At 42.6% G+C, this 23,611-nt stretch overlaps 1 protein-coding gene across 3 annotated transcripts in view; it reads left to right on the top strand.

The window, feature by feature from the left end:
- The window catches only part of FARP2 (FERM, ARH/RhoGEF and pleckstrin domain protein 2), a 1,575,889-nt gene that overhangs the window by 15,640 nt on the left and 1,536,638 nt on the right, over nucleotides 1-23,611 (top strand). For all 3 annotated transcript variants that reach the window (XM_069213633.1, XM_069213634.1, XM_069213632.1), the window contains exon 2: nucleotides 7,899-8,122. In XM_069213633.1, the coding sequence (XP_069069734.1) occupies nucleotides 7,928-8,122 (195 nt within the window). In that variant the 5' untranslated portion in view covers nucleotides 7,899-7,927. The remainder of the gene's footprint in view (nucleotides 1-7,898; nucleotides 8,123-23,611) is intronic.

Here is a 23,611-nt window from a genome sequence, read left to right as displayed (position 1 = left end):
TTGACAATGTTGGGCAGTTTCACACCATATGTAAGAAGTCTGCCACCAGCACACCACACTGAGGACAGGTTTCCTATTGACTCTTTTGTATATATGGTGAAGAGTTCTGGGGGGGAAATAAGCTTAATGTGTTTAGTTACATTGCACCAGTTTGAAAGTGCATTAGAACTGACCTCTTTCGCCCCAGTGTGTATTCGCGCCCATTCATGTGCTCACCCAGTGCCCGTTCCCATATCTTTTCAGATTTAGGGACAATTCTAGGTAGATTCTCCCTGAGGGATGGATATATATATATCTTCCCACATAAATATCCGCCTAAGCTCCCCTGACATACTAAGAAGTGTGGTTAGTGTTTGGGAGACAGGTGGCTCCTTTGGGAGGCATTGCCATATCTCATGGGCCATCACTGCTATTTTTGCATATTGTAAATATTGGCTTGGTCCTAGCCTGAAGGAGTCTATTGTGTTCGCCTGTGTGATAAATTTGGTCCCCAGATAAAGGTCACCCAAATAGTCAAAGCTGCTGTCTCTCCATCTTTGTACTTACATGATACTGGCAATGTGCGCAAAAGGTTTCAAGTCCCAGAGTGGCATATTCCATACATAGCGGTCCCAGTGTATCATGTGTGTGACTGCTTGTTCCCATACCCTGCATGCTTGGCAAATGATGTATGGGAGCTCTTTCCCTGCCTGTGTTCCGCACATCAATACATCTGGTAGTGTTTGGTCCCAATACGCTCCTTGCAAAAGAGGCTTTTACCAGTTGTCGTCACTATCTAGCAACTGGCCCGCGTGCTGTAGATGCGCTGCCATGTAGTACAATTCTCAGTTTAGTTCTCCATCCTGCTCCGAGATCTGCATGAGCATTGACAATCCTATTCTTTTCCGTTTGCTCGCCCATAACAGTTCTACCAGCAGACTATCTTGCTTAGTAAAATATTTCCGCTGGATGTTTGTAAAGGTGTTCTTTTGCTCATACAAACATCTGGGCAGGACCACTCCTTTACCAAGGCCGCTGTACCCATCAAAGACAGAGGCAGGTCTCTCCAGAAACGAACCAACAGTCTCAGTGTTTCCATTATGGTTCCCATATTAAGGTCTGTTCCATGTGAGCTACTTTCTAACAATTAAATACCTCAGTCCTTCCCTTCCCCATGTGAGACCAACTTGCGGAACAGATGCTGTCCATGATTCAACTAGTGTGCCCAGCGGGAATAGGAGTGCCGTTTGTGCGTTCACGAAGTGCTGGAGACTTCACTGAAAGTCTGCAAAGATGTTAGGAGGATAGGTACCCAATAGTCAGGGTGGTGTACATATACCTGGGTGTCGTCAGCATATAGTGATACTGTGTGGGTAGTATCTTCTAGTGGGTTTCCCCCATGGCATTAATGCCTGACGCAATAGTACTGCCAAAGGCTCTATGACCAGCGCAAATAAGAGGTGACAGGACAGCCTTGCTAGGTGCCCCTGTGTAGGAACATTTTATCTGAGATTATGTTAGCCGTCCACACTCTTGCCCCGGAGTCTGTATATAATTTGTCCCATGCAATGTAATGCGGGCAGAAACCCACTTTATGTAAAACTGGCCATAAAAAGTCCCATTCTTCTGAACTGAACGCTTGTTCAATACCTAGTAGGACAAAAGCCTTTGGATTGTTCTTTAACTCCGGTGCATGGTGTTTGTGCCAAGTGCCGCAAAATATACATGGTGCTTCTATGTGGAATAAATACGCACTGATCTGTGTGTATTAGTGACTGTAGGTGTGGCATTAATTGTGCTTCTAGGACCCCAGTAAGTATCTTCACATGTGCTTTTAAGAGGGACATTATCCTAGAGGGCGAGGGTTCGGTTGTGTTCTTATCTGGTTTCAAAAGTAATACTATAAGCGCTTCCTGCATAGAGTCAGATAATCTTCCACATTGTCGGGCCTCTTGGAAGACCTCTAGCAGTCTTTCGGATGCCTGTCCCATATTATGTTGATAAAAATCTGAAGGGAGACTATCGCTTCCCAGTGTTTTTGCGGTGTTGAGTTTTCTGATAACTGCTTTAATTTTCTGAGTGATGGGTTCATCTAGTGTAACCCTTTCCTTTGCACTTAGCATTAGGAGATTTATGTCTGCTGGGACATCTGCTTTCTTCTGCCGCGGTCTTCTGCTTTCTCGACTTGGTCTGTGTATAAGTTGCCTAAATGAGCTCAGTACACGTCATGTATTGCCCTTTGCATGTGTACCAGGGTTCCCTTCCCATTCCTGTGCGTCATGACTGTTTCTCCGGACTCCTGCTGTTTAAGTAATCACGCCAGCCTGGCCCCAGTCTTGTCTCCCTCTGACTGTATATATGTGGTTTTCAATTCTGTGCCAATCTTCTAACAGTGGCGGTTGGGATTTTTGCTATTCCGTAAATTTATATGGTTGGGACGAGAGGACCCATTCTAATTCCCACAATTGCGTATCCCGCCCAATAAGATTCTTCTCCAGCTGTCTCCTCATCCCATATGTAGTTTTGAGGCATGTGGTTCGCAGTACCACCTTTAGAACCTCCCATTGCTACCAGAACTCCCCCAGTTCTCCTGAAAGTAATAGGAAAGCACCTCCTGAATAACTGCTTGAAATGGTGGTTCTGTCAGGGCTTTTGCCCGCAAAATCCAAAGCGGGCCTGCCGGGCGTTCATGTCCCCCTACCCATACTCATCAATAGGAGGGAATGGTCAGAAAGGCAACGGGAGAGGTGGGAGATGCCTTTCACTTGTGGGGCCAGGAACCTTAACACAAAACAGTAGTCTAATCTACTATGCGTTCCCGCTGCAGGAGTGAAACAGGAGTATACCCTAGCCTGTGTTGTTACTGTCTTCATGGGTCCACCAGTTTGAGTTCCCTCAGTAGGTTCGTCAAATGTCCAGTAATATTGGGTTTTGTGTTTCGTTTCAGGGGTATGTGATCCAGCTCTCCATCAAGTACACATTTACAATCTCCTGTTAGAATTATATCTGCAGCCAGAAACTGTGCAGCTGCCGTTACCACCTCGGTATAGAAGTCCCTGCAATCCCCATTAAGGGCATAAACATTCAGCATACAGCGTTCACGTCCATCCAGCTTTCCAAAAAGGATAACGTATTTGCCTTCTGGGTCAGTCGTGTGGGCTGTATACGGAAAGGGGACCTCCAGTGCACCCTGTGCATATCTGGAGTATAAAGTTGCATAAACCTGCCCTCTCCATCTTTTGCAGGGACTAGGTATGCAACCCTCCCATAAATGAGTCTCCTGGAGAAAGGCAATGGACACTCTATATCATTTCAGATAAGCATGCATTCTGCGTGGCTTGCCTAGCTGTGCTAAACACCTTACATTCAAGGTCATAAATATATATACATTATCCATTTTTGTGTCTGATAGGAGGCCACCTCACTCCGCCCCCCTCCCGCACATCAGCACACACTCAATATACTACTACCCGCTGTTGCGGGTGCCAGCTCAACCTAGCATATGAGTAGCATTCATTCCTCATAAGCAAACCAACCAGAACAACCTCCCAACACCCTCTCACTTTGGGCAGTCAAGCCACCTCAACAAGGTCATAGCAATTCTGGATACAGTCTGGCATTTCCCGCCTCAATCCCATCTTACAGGTATGGTATATGTTTAAAAAAAAAAAACAGTGACAACTCTTTGAATTTACAGCTTCTTACTGCTCCGCTGGGGACCAGATCTTTGCAGGTGCCACGAGGCTGAAGAACTGGAGTAGCTCCTGCAACCCCTGGAACCCTTAATCTTTTGGATCCTGCCAGCATATGGAGGTAGGTTAGGTGTGGTCTAGAAGGGCTCCCTTCTAACCGACCGCCGCTCACACCGTAAATATTTCATTATCTCCCAGAATTTTATACCAGTTTCAAGTGCCCGGGATAGAACTGGTATTTCGTGTTAGTCATTAAGTCATCCCGTCCTCTGTGCTGTCTGGTCCGTGTTCGAACCCAGGTAGCTTCTTACTTCTTGCAGGGATGTAATTTCATCTGTCATGCTTTCAGCAGTCATCACCTGGACCCAGCAATATGTTGCCGGACTGGCCAGATGTTCTCCTGTCAAGTTCCAGGAAGCAGAGTAGACGGGAGCTATTTGATTGCTTTGGGTTTCCCAGAGTCACTGTATCTCCATTTGCAGACCCCTGGCCTTCTCCAACGTGTATACCCAGTCACTTGCTCTGCTTGCTTTGAAGAAAAAGGACACCTTGCCTTCATGCACCACCGTCCGTTTCAAGAGAAACATAAGGCTGTATCTAGGATCCACAGATCATATTTGTTTTTTTATATCCACATAAGTTTTGTATTGGACCTATACACTGTGCATGTAATCCGGGAAGATTGCAATTGTTTTTCCCTCAAATTGTAGGGGTCCATTCATCCGTACCTGGCACAGGATAGTGTCCTGGTCCCTATAGTTAGATAGGCGAGCACTGATTGGGCGTGACGGTGCTCCAGGTCACGGCAGAGGGGCCAGGGCCTGGTGTGCCCTTTATATTGTGAAAAAGTGGGATAGTCCTTGTATGGGCATGCCAGACAGAAACCATTCCTCCGAGAAGGTTTCTGCAGACTGTCCCTCTGCCTTTTCTCGGAACCCCACAATTTGTAAATTGTTCCTCTGTGACTTTCCCTCAGTGTCTTCTCTGAGTTTCTTCACTTCAGAAGTTATTGGTGAGGTTGGAGGTACTGTTTCAGAGCAGCTACCTCTCACTGTAGTGTTCCAAAATTCTCTTCAGTTGTTGTAACTCTGTCTGCCACTTCATAGAGGTCAGCCCGCAGAAGGTTTACGTCAGTAGCGATCAAATCAATTTTTGTTACCAGTTCAGAACGGTACCCCTTGATTGCTTCCATAACATCTGATAGGGGTTGCCCCTGAGTTATGTGTGATGGCGTACAGTCCTGCCTGTTGTTCGTTCGAGCCTCTTCTGTGATTTCTTTCACCACCGCTGCTTTCATATAATTACTAATTTTGTTGGTCTGTGATTGGCGTAATGCTTTGTTCTTCACCATTTTACCTCTAGCCATATTAGGGGAATTCTCCACAAGTAAATCCGAGTGGGGTTGAGACTCCCAGGTACGGGCCTCCATTTGGATTGTGTAATGTACAACTGGTGTGGCAACAGTAGGCCCTGTTAGTGCTAGCAAGGGGCACAGTCCCGGGCACCAGGATATCACCACGAGGGCCACTGTAATGTCACTCTTTTGTATTGGTATATATTAAACAGCCTCAGTACAAGCCTCCATTCTCTGCTTACAGTGTCTCCCTGTATATAAGGTCTTCCTGCTGCGATGGCTCCCTGGGGCACAGCCTGCCGCCGATTGTGAGCAGGGGGAGAGTGCCAACTCCCTTGCCAAGCTTAGTGAGGTCTGTGGGGGCATCCTGCCTGTGTGGTGTGTGTTCAAAGGCAGTGGCGCCAAAAGTGAAAGGATTATACAGAGTACCTCAGTGGTCACCGCTGGGCCCAGATCTGTTGTCTGCTGTCACTCGCAGCCCCTGTATTCACTTCCAGGAAAGCTTTGGTGCTTCCACGCCACACGTTTCAGGGCAGCATTCCAGAACGGAGCAGGGACTGTCTTGCCTGACTGCAAGAGATCCCTCAGGACAGGTGAAAGGTGGAGCCAGTCTATTGGGTCCTCACCAATTGCCAACTGTCTCTCATTCTGACATCTCTCCCACCTGCGGTAGCAGGAGCTTCTCCAGGCAAAGGCGCACTGCGTAGGCCTTATTCCTGTTGCGGGAGCTGGCGTTCCGGCTGCTCATGATGTGTCCCCGTTTGCAGCTCCAGGGGCAGAGGGGGGGTAATAATCTAACTCTCTGCTGTATACAGGATGCTCTGAGGGAATTTGGGGGCCAGCGATTCAGGATTCTGCAGGATTTTTTGTTTCAATGCTGGCAGGAGCTCTGAACAATGTGTTTAGTAGGCTATCTGATAGACCACAACATCTGTGCCCTGTGAGAGTCTTTGTTATTCCCCTCTCAGAAGAAGTTGAATATTGTTTTTCCAGCTCTAATTTTGTACATATTTATAATTTTATGACTTTGCCTGATGTTTGCCTGGTGAGAATGATTATGCTCAGTCCTGTAGGCCTTTTTATGTGTTATGGTAACAAGCCAGTGATAAAGGCAGTAGGCCTGACTGGTTAATTGGAGAAAAAGTATGTCATATGCCATTGGTCCGATCTCTTAATTAAGAAAAAGCTATGGACCTTGCTTGTTTTTAGTGAAAGGCATATATTCAAGCCAATAGCTCTTTAAGTGTGAATTTTTATTAAATTGCGTTAAAGCCCATTGAAAGATATTTTTATGTAGAAATTTCAGAGATTACATTAGTAGCTAAGGATTTTGGTACTACAATAGTAGTCAAGAGTTTTGGTCTTGATTACTTACTTTTGGTAAACACTAGGGTAGAGGTTTTGTGCTGTGAGAATCACTGTTATGGTTTCTTAGGCGAGTTTGTATGTTGTTTAGCCAACTCTTGTGTAATTTCGTGCATAGTATTTAGCCTGTAAGCTTTACCCACGATTTCTGATTTTCTTCACATGACAGAGGAAATAATGGCGGAAAAAGCGTCCGTATTTTTTACTTCAGTGTTCAAGAAGAAAGGAAAATCTGTTGGTATGTTGGCAAGTTCTTCATACCAACAAAAAAACTAGGGGAGTGGTTTGGTGCCTCATTTGAATATCACAGACGATTTTAGGTTGTTTTTTAGCAAGTCTATTTGGCATTTGAGTAGAAGCTGATTTACCTTTGTAGATAGGTTTCTTCTCAGATCTTCTGCCAGAGTTTAGGTGTCACTTTTGAAAGGTTTTGGCATCAACCTCTTTTTGTTCTAAAGTTTTCCTTCTCCGTCTGTAAGTTCCTTCACATGCTAAGAAGCTGATTATTGTGTTCTAATTCTTTTCTTCTGTAGCAGGACAAGTCATTTATCATTCCGTCATTATTTTTTTGTAGTTGGGAGTTGTATTATTTATGTCATGATCTTTGAAATAGCTAGGGAAAGTGAATGAAATGTATAAAGCAAGCTTATTAAGATGTACATTTTTAGTCTCATTAGCCCAGGTTTTAGGTCTTTTCAGTTGTCAAATAGTCATAGCTTCAGTGAAGAACGCGAAAAACGCTATTTACCTGTGAACTGACCAACTATGATGGGTCATTCATTGACTTTTGTTCTTACTCTCTACAGAGGGTACACTGTTGGTGACATTCCCAGCCTTAAATTATTTTTCATTAGCACATTTTTACTAAATGTAAAGGCATACAGAGAACGAACTTCATACTGCAAACTTATTTTTATATTTTTGGTAGTCCACAAGAGAACTTAATTCTGTATGTAGTCGTCCTGGTCAGATATTAATAAAATAGTGCAAATAAAAAGACCCCACCTCTTACTGGAAGTGATTGAGACAAATCACGAAAACCTATTTAATGAAGACTCAGATAGCCATTATGAATGGGAACGTTTGTGAATTTTAGTAACTATTTGGCATATTTAAAGTCGATACTCCACATATAGATTCGTCATTTAGCTAGCTATTTTATTTCTTTGTTTCACACGTGATTACGGTATAACTAAGCTGAGTTTTCTTTGCATGCCGCATTTGCATCTACCCTACAATAATTGGTGACGTGGCACGAAAAAAATGTTTTTTTTTTTCTTTTCAGTGCGTTTGCTCTAATCTTTTAATCCAGATTAAAAAGAGATGGGAACAGTTATGTCTTGTTTGCATGGTATGAATTTTAAATTGACTTCTAAATACACATATACGTTGCTTGTTGAATCCTGTTGTGATAATAGGGAGAGCCTTTTCGCAATCTGTGCCTTGTTTTTGTTTTTTGAGCTGTACATGTTTGAGTTTGTTTGACCTCACTTGCTTTCCCCTTACAGGTCTCACAGCCATTACTGGCGATTGAAAGATGGGGGAAATTGAGGGAACATATCGTGTGCTGCAAACACCAGGTTCCCGTCTTGGGCCCCAGAAGAACTCTGGCATCAGCACTCTGGAGCCTGGCCAGAACCTTTGGACTACTTCATCTGTGCCAGTTAAGAACAGTGATTTACAGCTGAAGGTGAAACTGTTGGACGAGACCATAGAAGCTGTGAATGTGGAGGTGAGGACTATGTTTTGTAGTACGTGCTTTTCAAGAAAGCTTCTAACTTAGTAAGCTGGGCTGCATTCAGAAGAGCTACTTATAAATTAATAGAGAGCTATCAGTAGCTTACAAGCTACTCATTGGAGAAGCCTAGGCCATTGTCTGTCTCCTCCAGGTAGTTTCCATATTGGATAAATCATACTAGAATGCTAGCAACAGCACTGGTGAATGACCCAGTAGTTATTCTTCACCACACAACATCTCTGAAACGTTTTCTGCCTGTGGGAAAAGTCATTTAGTGTCCTTTTTTTATCTGTGACCGACAGTACCCTAGCCCTTCCAGGCACGTCTGGAAATCTTATTTTTGGTTTGGATGGTTCATTGTTGCTAGTGAAGCTGAAGATTTGAATGATGAACACTAACATAAATGACTGCAATTAATCTTCATGTGTTTTTTTTGTTGTTGTTGCTATGATTCACTTCTTGGTGTTGATTCACTATAAAAGTTGCATCACCAGTTTACTGTTGATCACCTGACTTGTGCTAACCTGTACCTTTGATTAGAAGGAACGCAGGCAAAACCCTTAGGGCTGAGCCCTCCCCATGTCAGCTGTTGTGGTCTTGGCCAGTCTGGCTTGCAGGTCAGTTATAGTCAGTGGTCGAAGTGCATTAAAAAAGTATGGAAACTGTGATGCTGCATTCATTGGGGGCGGGGTCAACGGTGTGGCTAAAAACAAATATGTACTTTTTTTGGTCTGTCACCGTCGGGTATTTCCAAATAAAATAAAATGCAGTTTAAATAAAAACTAAGTTTGAAAAGTTGTTATTCATTGGGAAATGCTCTATAATACATTATTAAATCTCTATTAGTTCATGCACTGCAGAGATCTGTGTGTAGCCAGGGAGCCACAGAATTAAGTCTTGGTGCAATGGAGAAAATAAACTTATGTATTTTTAGTGCTCCTAGGTCACAGCCTGTGATGGAAAGCACTGTGTATACATAATCCACTCTATTAGTGGTCATGATCAGTCCTACTCCCACTTTTAATTAACCCTCTTACATAACAGACCGTGGTGCTGATAATGACATTAATTAGTGGCAAATTGTTTAGGCTGCACATAATGCCCCCACAATGTCAAAGCTCTTTCAAAGTCATTAGGTTATTGATTGACAGCCCAAATGTTAACTCTTTGCACTACTGTTCCAAAAGAATAAATCTTTGTCTTCACAAAGCTTCGAGTGATGAGGCCAATTAAAGCCAGTGCCGGCTCCAATACATCCCTTTCTTTTTTTTTTTTTTTTTTGTGAAAGTACCTAGCTGTGGATTTTTATCTCAAGCTCAGCCAGCACCTAGGAAAACCTACCAAACCTGTGTATCTTTTAAAACTAGACACCTAGGGGAACCCAGGATGCGGTAACTTGTGGTGCTCTCACCTGGTTCTGTTACCCAGAATCCTTTGCAAACCTCCCACAATTTGGCAAAAAAACACTTTTTTCTCACATTGCTGCAAAGTTCTGGAATCAGGGGGAGCCACAAACTTCCTTCTACCCATCGTTCCCCCAGGTCTCTTGATAAAAATGGTACCTCACTTGTGTAGGTAGGCCTAGTGTCCGTGACAGGAAATGCCCCAAAACACTATGTGGACACATCAAAATTATCAAATACAAACCTACCTATTTTTGTGGGAGGGCACCTGTATTTTTGATCTGGGGCTCAGCAGCCATCTAGGGAAACCTACCAAACACAAACATTTCTAAAAACTAGACACCTGAGGGAGTCCTGGGAGGGGTGACTTGCATGGCCCCCCAGTGTTTTCTTATCTCACCCAGAATCCTCACCACACCCAAAATTTAGCTAAAAAATCCAAATTCTCCCATATTTCTGTGTGGGATCACCACATCAGCACACATTTCCTACCACCCAACGTTCCCCTCAGTCTCGTGGTAAAAATTATACCTCACTAGTGTAGGTGGGCCAAGTGCCTGTGACAGGGAAGAGCCAAACACATGTCAAAAATGAGGGGGAACAAAAGCGGGTAAAAAAAAAAGGCAGTTTGAAAAAAAAATGTTTTTAGGCTGACAAGTGAAGCAGAACTTTTATTGGTATAAATGAAACAATGCTGGGTGGTAGGAATTTTGTGGATTCCTGCAGATTCCGGAAGGTTCCGTCACAAAAATGGGGGGAAAATGTGTGATTTCCAGAAAAGTTGGAGGTTTACAGGGCATTGTGGGTAAGACAATGGTGTGGGTGCATGTGAAGCACACCACCCTGGACTCACCAGATGTTTAGTTTTCAGATGTGTTTAGGTCTCATAGATGTTTCTCCATGGCAGTGTCCCAAAGTCCAAAAAGTGCAGCCCTCACCATTCCAAATGGAATGATTTTGAGAGTTAGACAAGCTCTCATATCCCGAATGTAAAACCAAAACCCCAAATAATCAAATTTTCTAATCTAATCAAATGTCCTTATCCGACGGCAAGCAAGAGATGTTTTAGTGTGCGGGGGGAGAGCTGAAAGACTGTTACCCCCTTCAGTTGGGGTGGGGGCATATCCATGCCCATACTGGTTGTTAGCCACCAACCCACTATTTTTTTGTTTTTGTTTTAATTTCCTGTCATCTAGTAGGTCTTCTGCACCTCCCAATTCCCATCGGTCGGCAGAACAACTATGTCCCCATTTATTTGGGGGTGAAGGTATACCCATACCCCCAACCTTCCCTTTAAAAAAAAAAAAAAAAAAAAAAAAAAAATCTTCCCTAGTCGCTGCTGGGTGGTCTCCTTATCAATATAAAAAAAACTAAAATCACTGGTGTCTAGTGGCTTTCTGCCGCCCCTGGGGGCAGATGGGCCTAATTAATATAGGCCTATCTGCCCCCAAAGGGGCAGGAAAGGTCTAATAAACAAATTGCCCTCTGGGGAGTGGCCCCTTAGGCAAGGGTCACTCCCCTTATCAATATAAACAAATAAACAAAAATCCCTAGTGTCTAGTGGTTTCTGCCCCAAGGGGGCAGAAAAGGCCTAATAATTAACCCTGGGGAGCTAGCCTTGCCTAAGCCCCCCCACCCCTTATAAAAGTAAACAAAAAAAACATTCCTGATGTTTAGTGGCTTCTGCTTCCGGGGGTGGGGGTGGCAGAAATGGCCCTAGAATTTCTTTAAAAAAAAAAAAAACTCCATGGTGTCTAGTGGGCACAATGCGATCGGACCGCAGGAATGTTCAGAGAGACATGAAAAGGAAAAGACTTTCCTTTACATGTCTCTCTGACTTCCCCAGCCCCCGTATTGAGGAGAAACTAATCTGTTTCTCCTGCTTCCAGCGTGATGGGAGGTGACCTCTGATGACGATTGCGCGCTGACACATCAGACGTTACCGGGGAGGGGGGGTGGATTGAAGGGGAAGCGATTCTCCTTTTATCCCTTCCCTTCCCAGGGAAGGGGGGTGGGAGGCCCACTGAGGGAGCGCTAGTGCTCTGCCCGTTCTACCCCCTAGTGTAGTTAATGCAATTGCCATTAAGGTAAATACATCGTCTGGTCATTCCTGATTGTGCAAAAAGAGGCATTCATGTGCTGTGGGACATTCTGCCTGCATTTATTCTTTTTGTTTTACATTCTGGGCAGGCAGAATCGAAATCCGCAGAATTGTTCAAATTTACAGCTCCATTCACTCCAATCTTCTTCTTCTTTTTTTTTTTTTTTTTTTAAGGAATATGCCCAGCTATTTAGTCTACGTTTTTGTACCTTGACTACAATGTAATTTAAAACTTTGCATTAAATGAGTTTCGGTGTAAAGTTTTGTAGTTCTCAGTACAGAGTTGACCAGTCTGATTATGTATGATTTCTATGTTTCTTACGTGAAGATAAATGCATGCAGTATTTTTTCCCCCAATGGCCATGGCTTCTCCTTTGTACATGTTTATTTTCCTATGTGAATAGGATGCTATTCCAATATTACAACAGGGAAATTTCATTCTGCGAATGTACATTCACTGGTATAAATGTATATTTTTGGTGCAGTCGTAGATTCACAGTTTCATATCTACTTGGTTGGTCCAAATGGCCGTTGGTTAGTACTAATCTACATTTGTTTCTCCGAATATACATTCTTTAGAGCAAATGCACATTTGAATTATGGTAAGTATGGTGTGTAACAAATCTTTCATTGGATTGATGTTGTTTTACACCCCGAGGCCCTGGAGTTCATATTGGCGATGGCCCACAGTCCGTTCCTTTGTTGTGAGTCTTTGGATGAATGTAGGTTTATGGTGTGACAGGGCTGGCTGGGAAGAGTATTTGTGTCAGCACTGGGGACCCTTGGTGTGTCCTGTAGTGACGCTTTACACATATTTCTGCGCTTAATCACAGAGTGAAGCAAGACAAATGAACAGTGTAGTCAATTATCCATGTACATACCATAGTTGGGCTTGGTTGGTTGAGTGTATGTTTGTATTGTGACTTGGAGTGGAGCCTAATGGAGTGATTTATATTTGCCATTGCATGTGGGTGACTGACTGCTTTGTGGGTGTGTTAGTCTGACTTTGCTTTGCTGTCAGGCTGTGATATGTTAGAAAACTGCCAGCTCTTCACCCCTTCTTGTATTGCTGGTGCTATTGGATGTTTCTCTTATTTGCTTGGAGAAAGTATTAAAATGTTGCTGTCTGGACAGAGAATTTCCACTGATGTAACTCGTCTTGAAAGGCAGTTTAGAGGGCAAGCTTTATTTTGGTTTCCTTGTCGACACTGGAAAGTGCTTTGAAGGATGGGAGTGAAGCAACCAATTTTTGAGCTAGTGTAATATGGTGACTTATATGTGGTTGCAGTAAGTGCAATGCTGCTGCATTTTTTACCTTGGGAGTATTTAGAGTGATGCACCTTAATAAGTGCATTATCCTTCTCCAGATGTGATACAATGAGGAACACAGAAGTTCTTCTTAGAAAAACCATTATGAGAGAAAATGATTCAGAGGCTTGTCATGGAGAGAGAAAGTTCTTCTGTTAATTTAGTTCCTTTGGAGGAGAAAGAGGTTTTAAAGTTCATGATCACGCCTTAGTTTCTTACTTCGGTTGATGTCATTGGGGTTGACCAAGTCCCTGAGTTCTAGTGGCCATTGTGGATCTCAATTTTAGATGGGTAGAATTTAAGGTGGTTGATTAGCATCCATTGGTCCATGTCTTGGAGCAAATGGTCAGGCTGGAGCAGATTAATTAAGTCTACTTTGTATTCCAGCTTGATGATATATGTGTTGTCTGTGTAGTCATAGAGTAGATTGAAACTCTAAATCAGGTCCATAGATATTTATGTTCTTAAAAGTAATACAAATAATACAAGTTGGTGATTTTTCTTTTTTTGTTTTCCTGTGTAAGCCTATCACTGGGAAGAAAGGTCACATTATGAAAATGTAGTGGGAGGGAGTCTTAGGAGCAGGGCAGAGAGGATGATTCACTGCAGCATCTGTAGAAGGCACAAGAGTGATGGAGACCAAACTAGAAATACAAACGGGGATAAACGGAAGAAGCTGTTGAAAAGTGAAGACAGACGTAGATTGTTTGGATTCTTGAGTGTGCCCCTTCCCTTGAGTATAGCTTCTTCACTTTCCTTTTGATTGTACTACTTTTATCTTCCACCGTTCATATTCAGGAAACTACTTTTTTTCTTTTGCGTTTGTCACTCTGCAGTCCGCTTTCTTGCTTTTGCCGCACTTACCTGTGTGCTGCTCTACTCTGTGCCATCTTTGTTACTCTCCCACCCCAACATCACTTTCGTAGTCGCACCCCCTTCCCCGCCAGCCCCCCACAAATGTCATAGCCTTGGGAAGGCTGAAGACCACAATAGAGACCAATCCACAGCATGAGTTAATCAGCATTGAAAACAATTTAAACAAGTATTGGCAATGCCAATAGTTGTGACGTTGTATGTGAAGCATTACAAGTAGCGGCATGGTGACGTAGCTGAAATGTTATTGCTTCCTTTGATGCCACAGTAATCATCTATATGTGAGAAAGTTTATGTTTAGTTATTTGAAGTCCTAACAAATTATCTGTGAAGTGGTGCACTGAAAACCTCTGTTAAAGTGCATTCATTATAGAATAGTGATATATTAAATGATGCGGTTTAGCCCCAAAACTTTAAGTGTAATAAGTTGTTTTGATTTCATGTGTTGCTTTATCATGTTAATTAATAGTTTGCACTATAACAATATAGAATTTCTAAAAAGAAGTGTTTTAAATATTACATGCAAGTGTCAAATGCAGTTTCGCATACTTAATGCAATGTATTAACAGTGATTTTGTTTAATTCTACTGTAACATGAACACTGACAAAGATTATGGATGGTGAATTTATAATTTTAATGTTATATGTGCATTATTTTGCATAAATTAATGTACCATGTTAATTTAATTTGCTTTAGTTCAGCTGTATCGATTTCCTGGGCCTGTGACTTGGAAACAAATGTCATGTTGGCAAAGAAAAACTGTTCTCTCACATATTCTTTACAGACTTCGTTCACATGAAATGCTGGCTTAGAAATATATGTCCTATTGTGTTGCTCATTGTGAGCCTGAGAAACTAACCTTGACCCCAGTACATTGAGGAACTGTGGGAATGGACTATTGACAATTGTTTCAACCTCTAATGAGGAGTAAGATGGATGCCTTTCTCATGATGGACTTGGAAGATGTCCCTATGTTGCTGTTCCATCTCATGCGATGGACTTTGATTGGACAGTGTAGTCTTCTGAATGATGTCATGCAGCTGATGGACAATTTTATTTGTCACTTTGGACTTTAATATACCATTCCCCAGTTGAGTTAGTGGCAGTCTTTCCCTGTTTACGTTGGACCCTGAGAGGTACAGACCTCTCTCCTCTTACCCTTCCTTACCAACTCTTTGCTGAGACTTAGAACTGTTTCCCCTGACCCAAGGAGAAGACCCTTGGCCAAGGTTTGAAATGCTGACACCTTCCCTTTTTACCTACGTTTTGCCAACCTTGGTTAGTCACATTTTAACCCTGATGTTGTTTTTTCAAATTATTTTTGTCCTTTTTAGGTCGAGCTTAAGCGTACGACCGCTTGTATACTTTAGCATACGGCTGTGGGCTTAAAGCTATTTCAGTTGTTTGTTTCAGTTTCATTTAAAAATCCTTGTTTGCTAGTGGCCAGCATGCCTCTTTGTCCCTCTTTTTTTTTCTTTTGGAAAAGGGATTAACAACCGTATAATTACGCATTGTCATGTTTATCTGTTCTTTGGGGAACATTTTGTTCTTGGTTTCCTGCTAGTGTTCTGCAAAGCTTCCCTTTTCATTTGCAGAGCATTCTTGCTCTCAGTTTAGCTTTGCTGCAACACTGTTTCTGTAAACAGGGCTGTAACGCAGTTATCTTCGTCACATTTGCTAAACATTCAAAGACCAAGATAATACACCAAAACCACCATTGCTGCTTGCACTTCTGACATATGAAACTTTGCCCACCGCCTGTCGCTGTTTTTATTTTTTTTGTCACAAGTATTCTTGCGCCACACTGCATCGCCCTGTCCCTTTTGAAATTGCCCCCTTTAAAGTTTAACATGCTTCTCACCACAATCTGGAGGGCTGCGAGGCCAGCGCTGCCCGTCCATCTCATTGCATATTAAAAACATTTTATTTATTTTGCCTTGGCCCACGGTGCCGTTCCCTCACCACCTCACTCCCGTTGCTGCATTTCCTGCTTGTCTCTGTTTACATCGGTGGCAGGCTTCATCAATCTTGCGCCGCAGGATCCCACGTTGATCGCTGGCGGTAGGTGGCCCACTTTGCTTACCGGCCAGGCTACGAGAGGTCAGAGGCGCTATATGAGTAGGTTTTGGCACCAGAAGAGCTCTTCCCGCTGTTGCAGCACCAACAAGGAGGGTGGCAGCGGGCACAGTTATTTGATGTTAGTGACTTCGGCTGCCAGCTCTCCCCCTGCCACTGCACCCATCCGCTGCAGCATAGATTCCACGGCAGCAGGTGAGACCCGCGGCCCTGGCTCCCATTTCTTCATGCCCTTAGCATTTTTGTCAGGCAGATTTCTCTGCCAACAGGAGATCGCACAGTATCTCTGTTACTCCGGTGTTGAGAATCCTTAACATCTTTTTCTCATGTGCTTTCAATACTTGCACGTACTCTTGTAAGAATCCTGTATTTGTGCTATTTGGTGTCCTTCTGATCAGCAAAATAAACGTGTGTCCATGTTGTTCTTTATTGCTTAAGTTTTTAACCGCTTTAGTAACGCATGTTCATGCTGTCTACCTCCATAGAATGATTTTTAATAAATCTTGAAGGAAATATGTTCTTAGTGTACTTGTCTTGATTTACTTGTGAACTTCAGGGATCGCTCAAGGCACTGCTATTGCATCCATAATCCATCACATGAATCCTGCAGGGCTTGGACCTGTATGACTGACCTGGTTGATGTTAAATGATTTTATGTATTAACATTTTGGACCTCTTGCTAATCATTAGTTTCCAATTGTTAAAGATGATTGGCAAAGTTTACTTATCACGACGTCCCGCAAGTGATGTTTTGCTGTCAAGTGAGTTTATTTTAGATTGACACAATTGGTACGGTGTTTAAGTTAAACGCATAGTCGGTTGCTTTCCATTCTAGTAGCTTATTTTTGACAAGGGATTGAAGATCTGTCGGACGTTAATGGTGCTCTGCCTGTTGACTCCATATGTAAACCTGTGCTATCATCAATCATGTGTTAAAGTGGAAACACCACACATTGAAGGAATACATTGTTTAGAGCTATACAGCCAGGATGTGTACAGGCATCCTTCCCTTCCACAAGGCTTTTGAGTAATTTTCAATTGGTTTGTTAGCTCATAAGATATTTAATATTCTTTCCAATAGGCAATTGTCCCATTTTCAAGAGAGCACTTTTTGTAGTTAAGGTGATGTTGTGCATATGATAGAAGGAAGAACAGTTACTTTAATAAGTCTCAATACAGAATGTTAAATGTTCATTAATTACACAGTGACATCTAAAGTAATAACCCAGAATAAAAAATACTGTAAAATACTTCTTAATATAAATAATATTCTTTATACCTTGCAGACAACATGATTTTCCTCCTCATACAGTTAACTGTGGAATAGAATTTGGTAAATCAGAAATATTTAGTGACACACCACTCTCACACCTTTATTCTCTGTTGCTTGACACCTGATGAATTTGATTAACCAGTGTTTTTTTTGCATTCACATATCCAGAAGTGGATTTTTATCCATCAGCACCCAACTCCCATGTAATGCAACTATTTCCCACTCTTCTGTGAACATTTTCTCTGTTAGCTCTTTCTGAACATTTTTGATACTTGCAATAGCTCCTTTATTCCACCATCAATGATTTTTGTGTAAAACTGCAAAAACGTGTGGCCCTTACAGTTTGTGTAGGATCCTGAAAATTATATGCTTTCTGTGAAATTGGGCAGGACGCTATTCAAACTGGTGCCACTAAAATCACCCTGCCACCACCCCCCCATGATCCTCCGTACTGTTCGTCCCCTTAAGTGTTCTAAGTGGCAGACTCGTCAAGATACTCCTTTAATTCAGATATGGAATGAAGTAGCTCAATAGTACCACAAGTCTTTCTCCCTGTTGGTGTTTTTCTGCCAGGCAACAACCATGTCCTCATGAGTAAACATAGATAAAGGGCAAGACTTCCTTTCTTTACTGAACACCGAGTACAGACAACAACACAGATGCAAGGAGAAGTTTGTTCCAGTCTTGGAACAGAGAGAGTAAATGGAAGTGCTTTAGTTATATGCAGGGCCACTGGAATGACGTGGCAGAGAGGACCAAATTAAGCGGCAGGGTTGACCAATTTATGCGGCAAAAAAGTCCAGGTATGCATTTTAAACACCAATAGCTCTAACTCTCGCAAATGCAAGACCTATTGCATTGCAAATGTTTGTTTTTACACTTTGCCCTCATGTGTTTTAGCCCAGCACATGTGAACTTGAAATTTGCCAACTTGTAGGGTTTTCCCCTTATTCTAGCTAGCTAACTTAGATGAATTTTAAATTGCCTTCATGCTTAAAAGAACTGAACAGTGCTTGTTTTCAAGTCCTCTAATAATTCTGCTGATGTTTTGTATTGCTATTAGTGTTTAGGTTTGTTGATTTTAGAGTGGCTACATTTCTTTAGACGCCTGGGACAACCCATGGTGAATCTGTATTTTTATAGTCTGGTCTTGAGAACTATTTGCATAATTCTGACAATTACGCTGTCATTAAATCCTTAACTTTATTCCCAACTGGTGTAGTCCTTGTATGGCCAAATAGGTCATACTGTCACTCTGAATTGTTGTTTGAGTTTGATACCTCAACTTTCTACCCCTTTATGCTGGGTGAAAAGGCCCATTGACCTTATTAAGAGCAAAATTAGAAAATGCTTTAACAAATTAGGTAGCAGTAAGATGAATTCTCCCTCCAGGAGGTAGGGGGGCGGTGTGTGTGTAGGGTGGATAATTAGGCATAGTGTTAAGGGTCCTTAATTTTTGTCATGCAAATGGCCCACCTCGAAAATGTTTGTTCTGTGGTTCGTTCTGAAGATTGATGGAGTTCCAGCTTGGTTCCTTTGTAGAGTCTGTGTGAGTATTAATTTACTGTCTACAGTATAAGGTTCTTGTGAGAAGTCGTCTACAGTGCCAAGAGTATTCCTTGAGTGAATGTGGGTGATTGGTATTAATGAAACCTTCAGTGCACATGGAAGACCTTTATCAACCGGAGTGAGATTCGCTGGTCGAGTCTCATTCATTGTGTAATTGTGGAAGCATAGTCGGAAAGTCTAGCTCCATAATGCTTTGAAGTGTTTGGTTACCCCATCCTGTAGTGAGCATGCAGGTTGGTTTTTAGTGAGAAGTTAGTTTGTTGTTTTTTGCTCGCATTAGGTTTGCGTGAAGAGTTAGTGTGAGAGAAATTGTAAAGAAGGGGGAGCTGCTGTGAGAAGGAAGACTGACCTCATTGTTTCTCGCGCTGGTATTGGTCAGTTGATGTGAAGCTGCCCCGGTGCTGGTGGACTACCTCATAGTGTTGCACTGCTGTTGGTTTTTAACATCGAAACAAGGATTGTGGGAACAGAATTATTTTCTGATTGTGAACAAAAAGTTTATTGTGAATTATTGAATTTGATTGAAAATGAAGTTCTTTAAAGCATTATGAAGTCTGCTGAAAGTAGATAACATTTATACCAGTTTGAGAGGGAATAGAGACCCCACCCAAAAGTACTCCATGTCATCCAGTTTTGTCCGAAAAAGGTCTTCATGCATCACTGTGGCTTGAACAATGTTATAAGATTGCAGAGAAAGAAGACACATTAGCATTTCCTGGCTATGGAAGATTTAATTTAATTTAAGAATTATTTAGAACCCAGGGAAGATACTTTGAGATGAGACTGCCTCCAAGACCCACACAATTTGATGCCCTTAATACTTGGGAACAAATCACTCATCAGAAACAGCAAGATAAATATGAGAATAGAGTAAGGAAAGCAATAAGGACTGTTACAGGGGCAAGATGGGATGATCAGCAAAAAGCTTGGAGAGCAGACACCATTGAAGGAGCTAGACTGTATCCAGCCATTGCTAGTGGAGAAGGAGAAAGCCTAAACCAAGAAGTAATTAAAAGGCAGAACGAGTAATAGGAAAAGATACTGAAAAGAATGCTTGAATTCATTAGAGTGATTTGAATGCTGGTTTTATAAATTGGCTATGGTTAAATCATCTGACTCCATGGAATTCTGAGTAGATAGGAGCGACAAGTGAAGCAACGAGAAATGTGACTTTTGGTGGGCCTACTGTTCCAGTTGAACAGACCCCTAAACAGATAGTGCCAGATCCAAAGGTGAGTGCAGAAGGACAGACTCTCAATACAAATCAACCAGTCTGAAGCTTTACCCCAAATCAATCTGTACAGAATTTTAATCCAAATCAGCCAGTACAGAATTTTACCCTGAATCAAACAGGACAAGGTTTAAATGCTACTTTGACAGGACGGAGTTTAGGATTGGAAGTTCTGCAGAATACAGTGAATTACATGAACCCAGATGCATTGACGGTTCCAGTGATAATAGGTCTAGTTGTTTCTTTGTATGCGCTAAGCATGGCTGGAAATAATCCACAATCATTAAATCTTCTGAATGTTCAAAATGTTCAGAATATACCGAATACCCCAGTTGTTCCAAGTGGCTTTGTAACAAATAGTGCATATGGATTTGTGAGCCCATGAGATTTAGAAAAATATTTAATTTTCTTCCAAGACCATTGACTCCCTACATGCATTTCTGATCTGACATGTCAGTCAGGATTTATCCCTGATGTGAGGTTTCTTCGGAGAGCCTCACTGTGTTTTGTGCCCAGATCAGAACAGACCCTGAATATTAGATGTGGTACCCTAAATAGGAGGTTACCGTTTAACACTCCAGAAGAGACCTCTATGGCAAGTACCACAGATCTAACAATTACAGGTCTTCGAAGAATAGAAGCAGTGTTGAATAATCCAATATGTTTGCAAGGTTTTACTGATCAGCAATTAAATGTTTGGCTGAATAATTTGAGTCCTGCAGGTGCAACAGGAGAAACGAGTTGCAGAACATGCCCCAGAACTACATAGATCATTGGACATAATCTAATTTGGAATTAAACGAGATGATATTGGGAAACGTAGATACAGTTCAATTAGATATTTACACTGAAGACGAACTGCAGTTTGTGTGCAAAGACATTATAAAACTGCAGGTCAAGCTTACGGTAGACTAGCTGAATTAGCCCAGATATATGTTGTTGATTTGTATACAGACTAGACTTTAGTGCCGGGGATATATTGAACATGAGACCTCCTCGAATGAGATTGCAGATTAGGCAATTAATATGTTACATTAAAAAATGGGGAGCTTTAGACTAGTTTTAAGGAAGATGGGCACAGGAAAGCAACTAGAAGAAAACAAGAACAGAACTGCCTCCTGCAGGATCAAGTCAGCTTGAGGGATATGTGAAAATACTTCCCATGAGACTCATCCCAGGTAGAGGATATATTCATGTACCTTGGAGTAGGAGTGATTTTCTGTCCTTCACAAATGATTACCTGAAATTAAGAGAGAAAATAGCGGAGTGGTATAAGCAGACAGCGATTTGTGAAACTTTCCAAATGTTTGTGGGAAGATTTGAATACATTGTTTGACATTTTGGTTCTGAGTGATTTGTGGGCTGACTGTAAAGTTGCTGTTGATTGGCCTGACGGTGAACCTCCAAGAGATCCAGTGACAAATGCGCTGTTTGAAGAGGTGATGGAAAAAGTATCAGAAAGTGATTGACTGTTTGAAAAACAAGGTGTATCCTAAAGACATTGACTGGTTTAGGATTGACAGAACGATTCAGGAATCTAAGCAGTCAATACATTACTATTGTTAGAAATGGGGTCTTTGGTTGACAGTCAGGTTACCCCCTGTTCAAGCAAGGACCCTCACTCTAGTTAGGATAAAAGAGAATCACCCTCAGCTAACCCCTGCTTACCCCCTTGGTAGCTTGGCAGAGCAGTAGGCTTAACCTCAGAGTGCTGGGCGTAAAGTATTTGTACCAACACACACAGTAACTTAATGAAAACACTACAAAATGACACAACACCAGTTTAGAAAAATAGGAAATATTTATCTAGACAAAACAAGACCAAAACGACAAAAATCCAACATACACAAGTCAAGTTATGATTTTTAAAAGGTTTAAAATAAAAAGAGTCTTTAGGTAGTTGTAACAACACACTAGCGCTGCTAGCGTGTAAATGTACCTGGTTTGCGTCAAAAATAACCCCGCACGGGCTGTGCGCGTCGAAAATAACCCTGCACGGTTATATGCGTCGAAAACAACTCGGCACGGCGATGCGCGTCGAAACAGCCAGCCACGCGACGGTCCGAAAGTCCCGCGGCGCAGGTTGCGATCTCTCAGCCTTCGTCAGCGATGCTGCGCGTCGTTTCTCCTGCTCCGGGCGTCGATTCTTCGGTCGCGTTTCCTGCGGCGTCGTTTCTCAGCTGCGGAGCCGGCGTCGCGTCGTTTTCTCAGCCGCGATCGGATTCGCGTCGATCTTTTCTCCGCACGGCGCTCGGTGCGTGTATTTTTGTCCTTAGGCTGCCAGCCTCTCCTTTCAGGGTCCCAGGAACTGGAAGGGCACCACAGAGCAGAGTAGGGGTCTCTCCAGAGACTCCAGGTGCTGGCAGGAAGAAGTCTTTGCTATCCCTGAGACTTCAACAACAGGAGGCAAGCTCTACATCAAGCCCTTGGAGATTTCTTCTTCAAGATGGAAGGCACACAAAGTCCAGTCTTTGCCCTCTTACTCTGGCAGAAGCAGCACTGCAGGAAAGCTCCACAAAGCACAGTCACAGGCAGGGCAGCACTTGTTCCTCAGCGATCAGCTCTTCTCCAGGCAGAGGTTCCCCTTGATTCCAGAAGTGTTTCTAAAGTTTGTAAGTTTGGGTGCCCTTCTTATACCCATTTTAGTCTTTGAAGTCACCTTCCTTCAAAGGGGACTCACACCTTCTTGTGAAATCCTGCCTTGCCCAGGCAAGGCCTCAGACACACACCAGGGGGTTGGAGACAGCATTGTCAGAGGCAGGCACAGTCCTTTCAGATGAGAGTGACCACTCCACCCCTCCCTCCTAGCAGAGATAGCTAATCAGGAAATGCAGATCACACCCCAGCTCCCTTTGTGTCACTGTCTGGTGTGAGGTGAAAAACAACCCAACTGTCAAACTGACCCAGACAGGGAATCCACAAACAAGGCAGAGTCACAGAATGGTTTAAGCAAGAAAATGCTCACTTTCTAAAAGTGGCATTTCCAAACTCACAATCTTAAAATCAACTTTACTAAAAGATGTATTTTTAAATTGTGAGTTCAGGGATCCCAAACTCCACATGTCCATCTACTCTCTAGGGGAATCTACACTTTAATCATATTTAAAGGTAGCCCCCATACGATCCTATGAGAGAGACAGACCTTGCAACAGTGAAAACGAAATTGGTAGTATTTCACTGTTAGGACATATAAACCACATTACTATATGTCCTACCTTATCCATACACTGCACCCTGCCCTTGGGGCTACCTAGGGCCTACCTTAGGGGTGCCTTACATGTAAGGAAAGGGAAGGTTTAGGCCTGGCAAGTGGGTACACTTGCCAAGTCGAATTTACAGTGTAAAAATACACATACAGACACTGCAGGGGCAGGTCTGAGACATGATTACAGAGCTACTTATGTGGGTGGCACAACCAGTGCTGCAGGCCCACTAGTAGCATTTGATTTACAGGCCCTGGCACCTCTAGTGCACATTACTAGGGACTTACTAGTAATTCAAATATGCCAATCATGGATGAACCACTTACATACAATTTAGACAGGAGAGCATATGCACTTTAGCACTGGTTAGCAGTGGTAAAGTGCTCAGAGTCGAAAAGCCAACAGCAACATGTCAGAAAAATATAGGAGGCAGGAGGCAAAAAAG

The sequence above is a fragment of the Pleurodeles waltl genome, chromosome 11, assembly GCF_031143425.1.
Source record: "Pleurodeles waltl isolate 20211129_DDA chromosome 11, aPleWal1.hap1.20221129, whole genome shotgun sequence".
Classification (NCBI taxonomy): Eukaryota; Metazoa; Chordata; class Amphibia; order Caudata; family Salamandridae; genus Pleurodeles; species Pleurodeles waltl.
The sequence above is the reverse complement of the archived record's forward strand: the minus strand, read 5'-3'. Positions and strand labels throughout refer to the sequence as shown.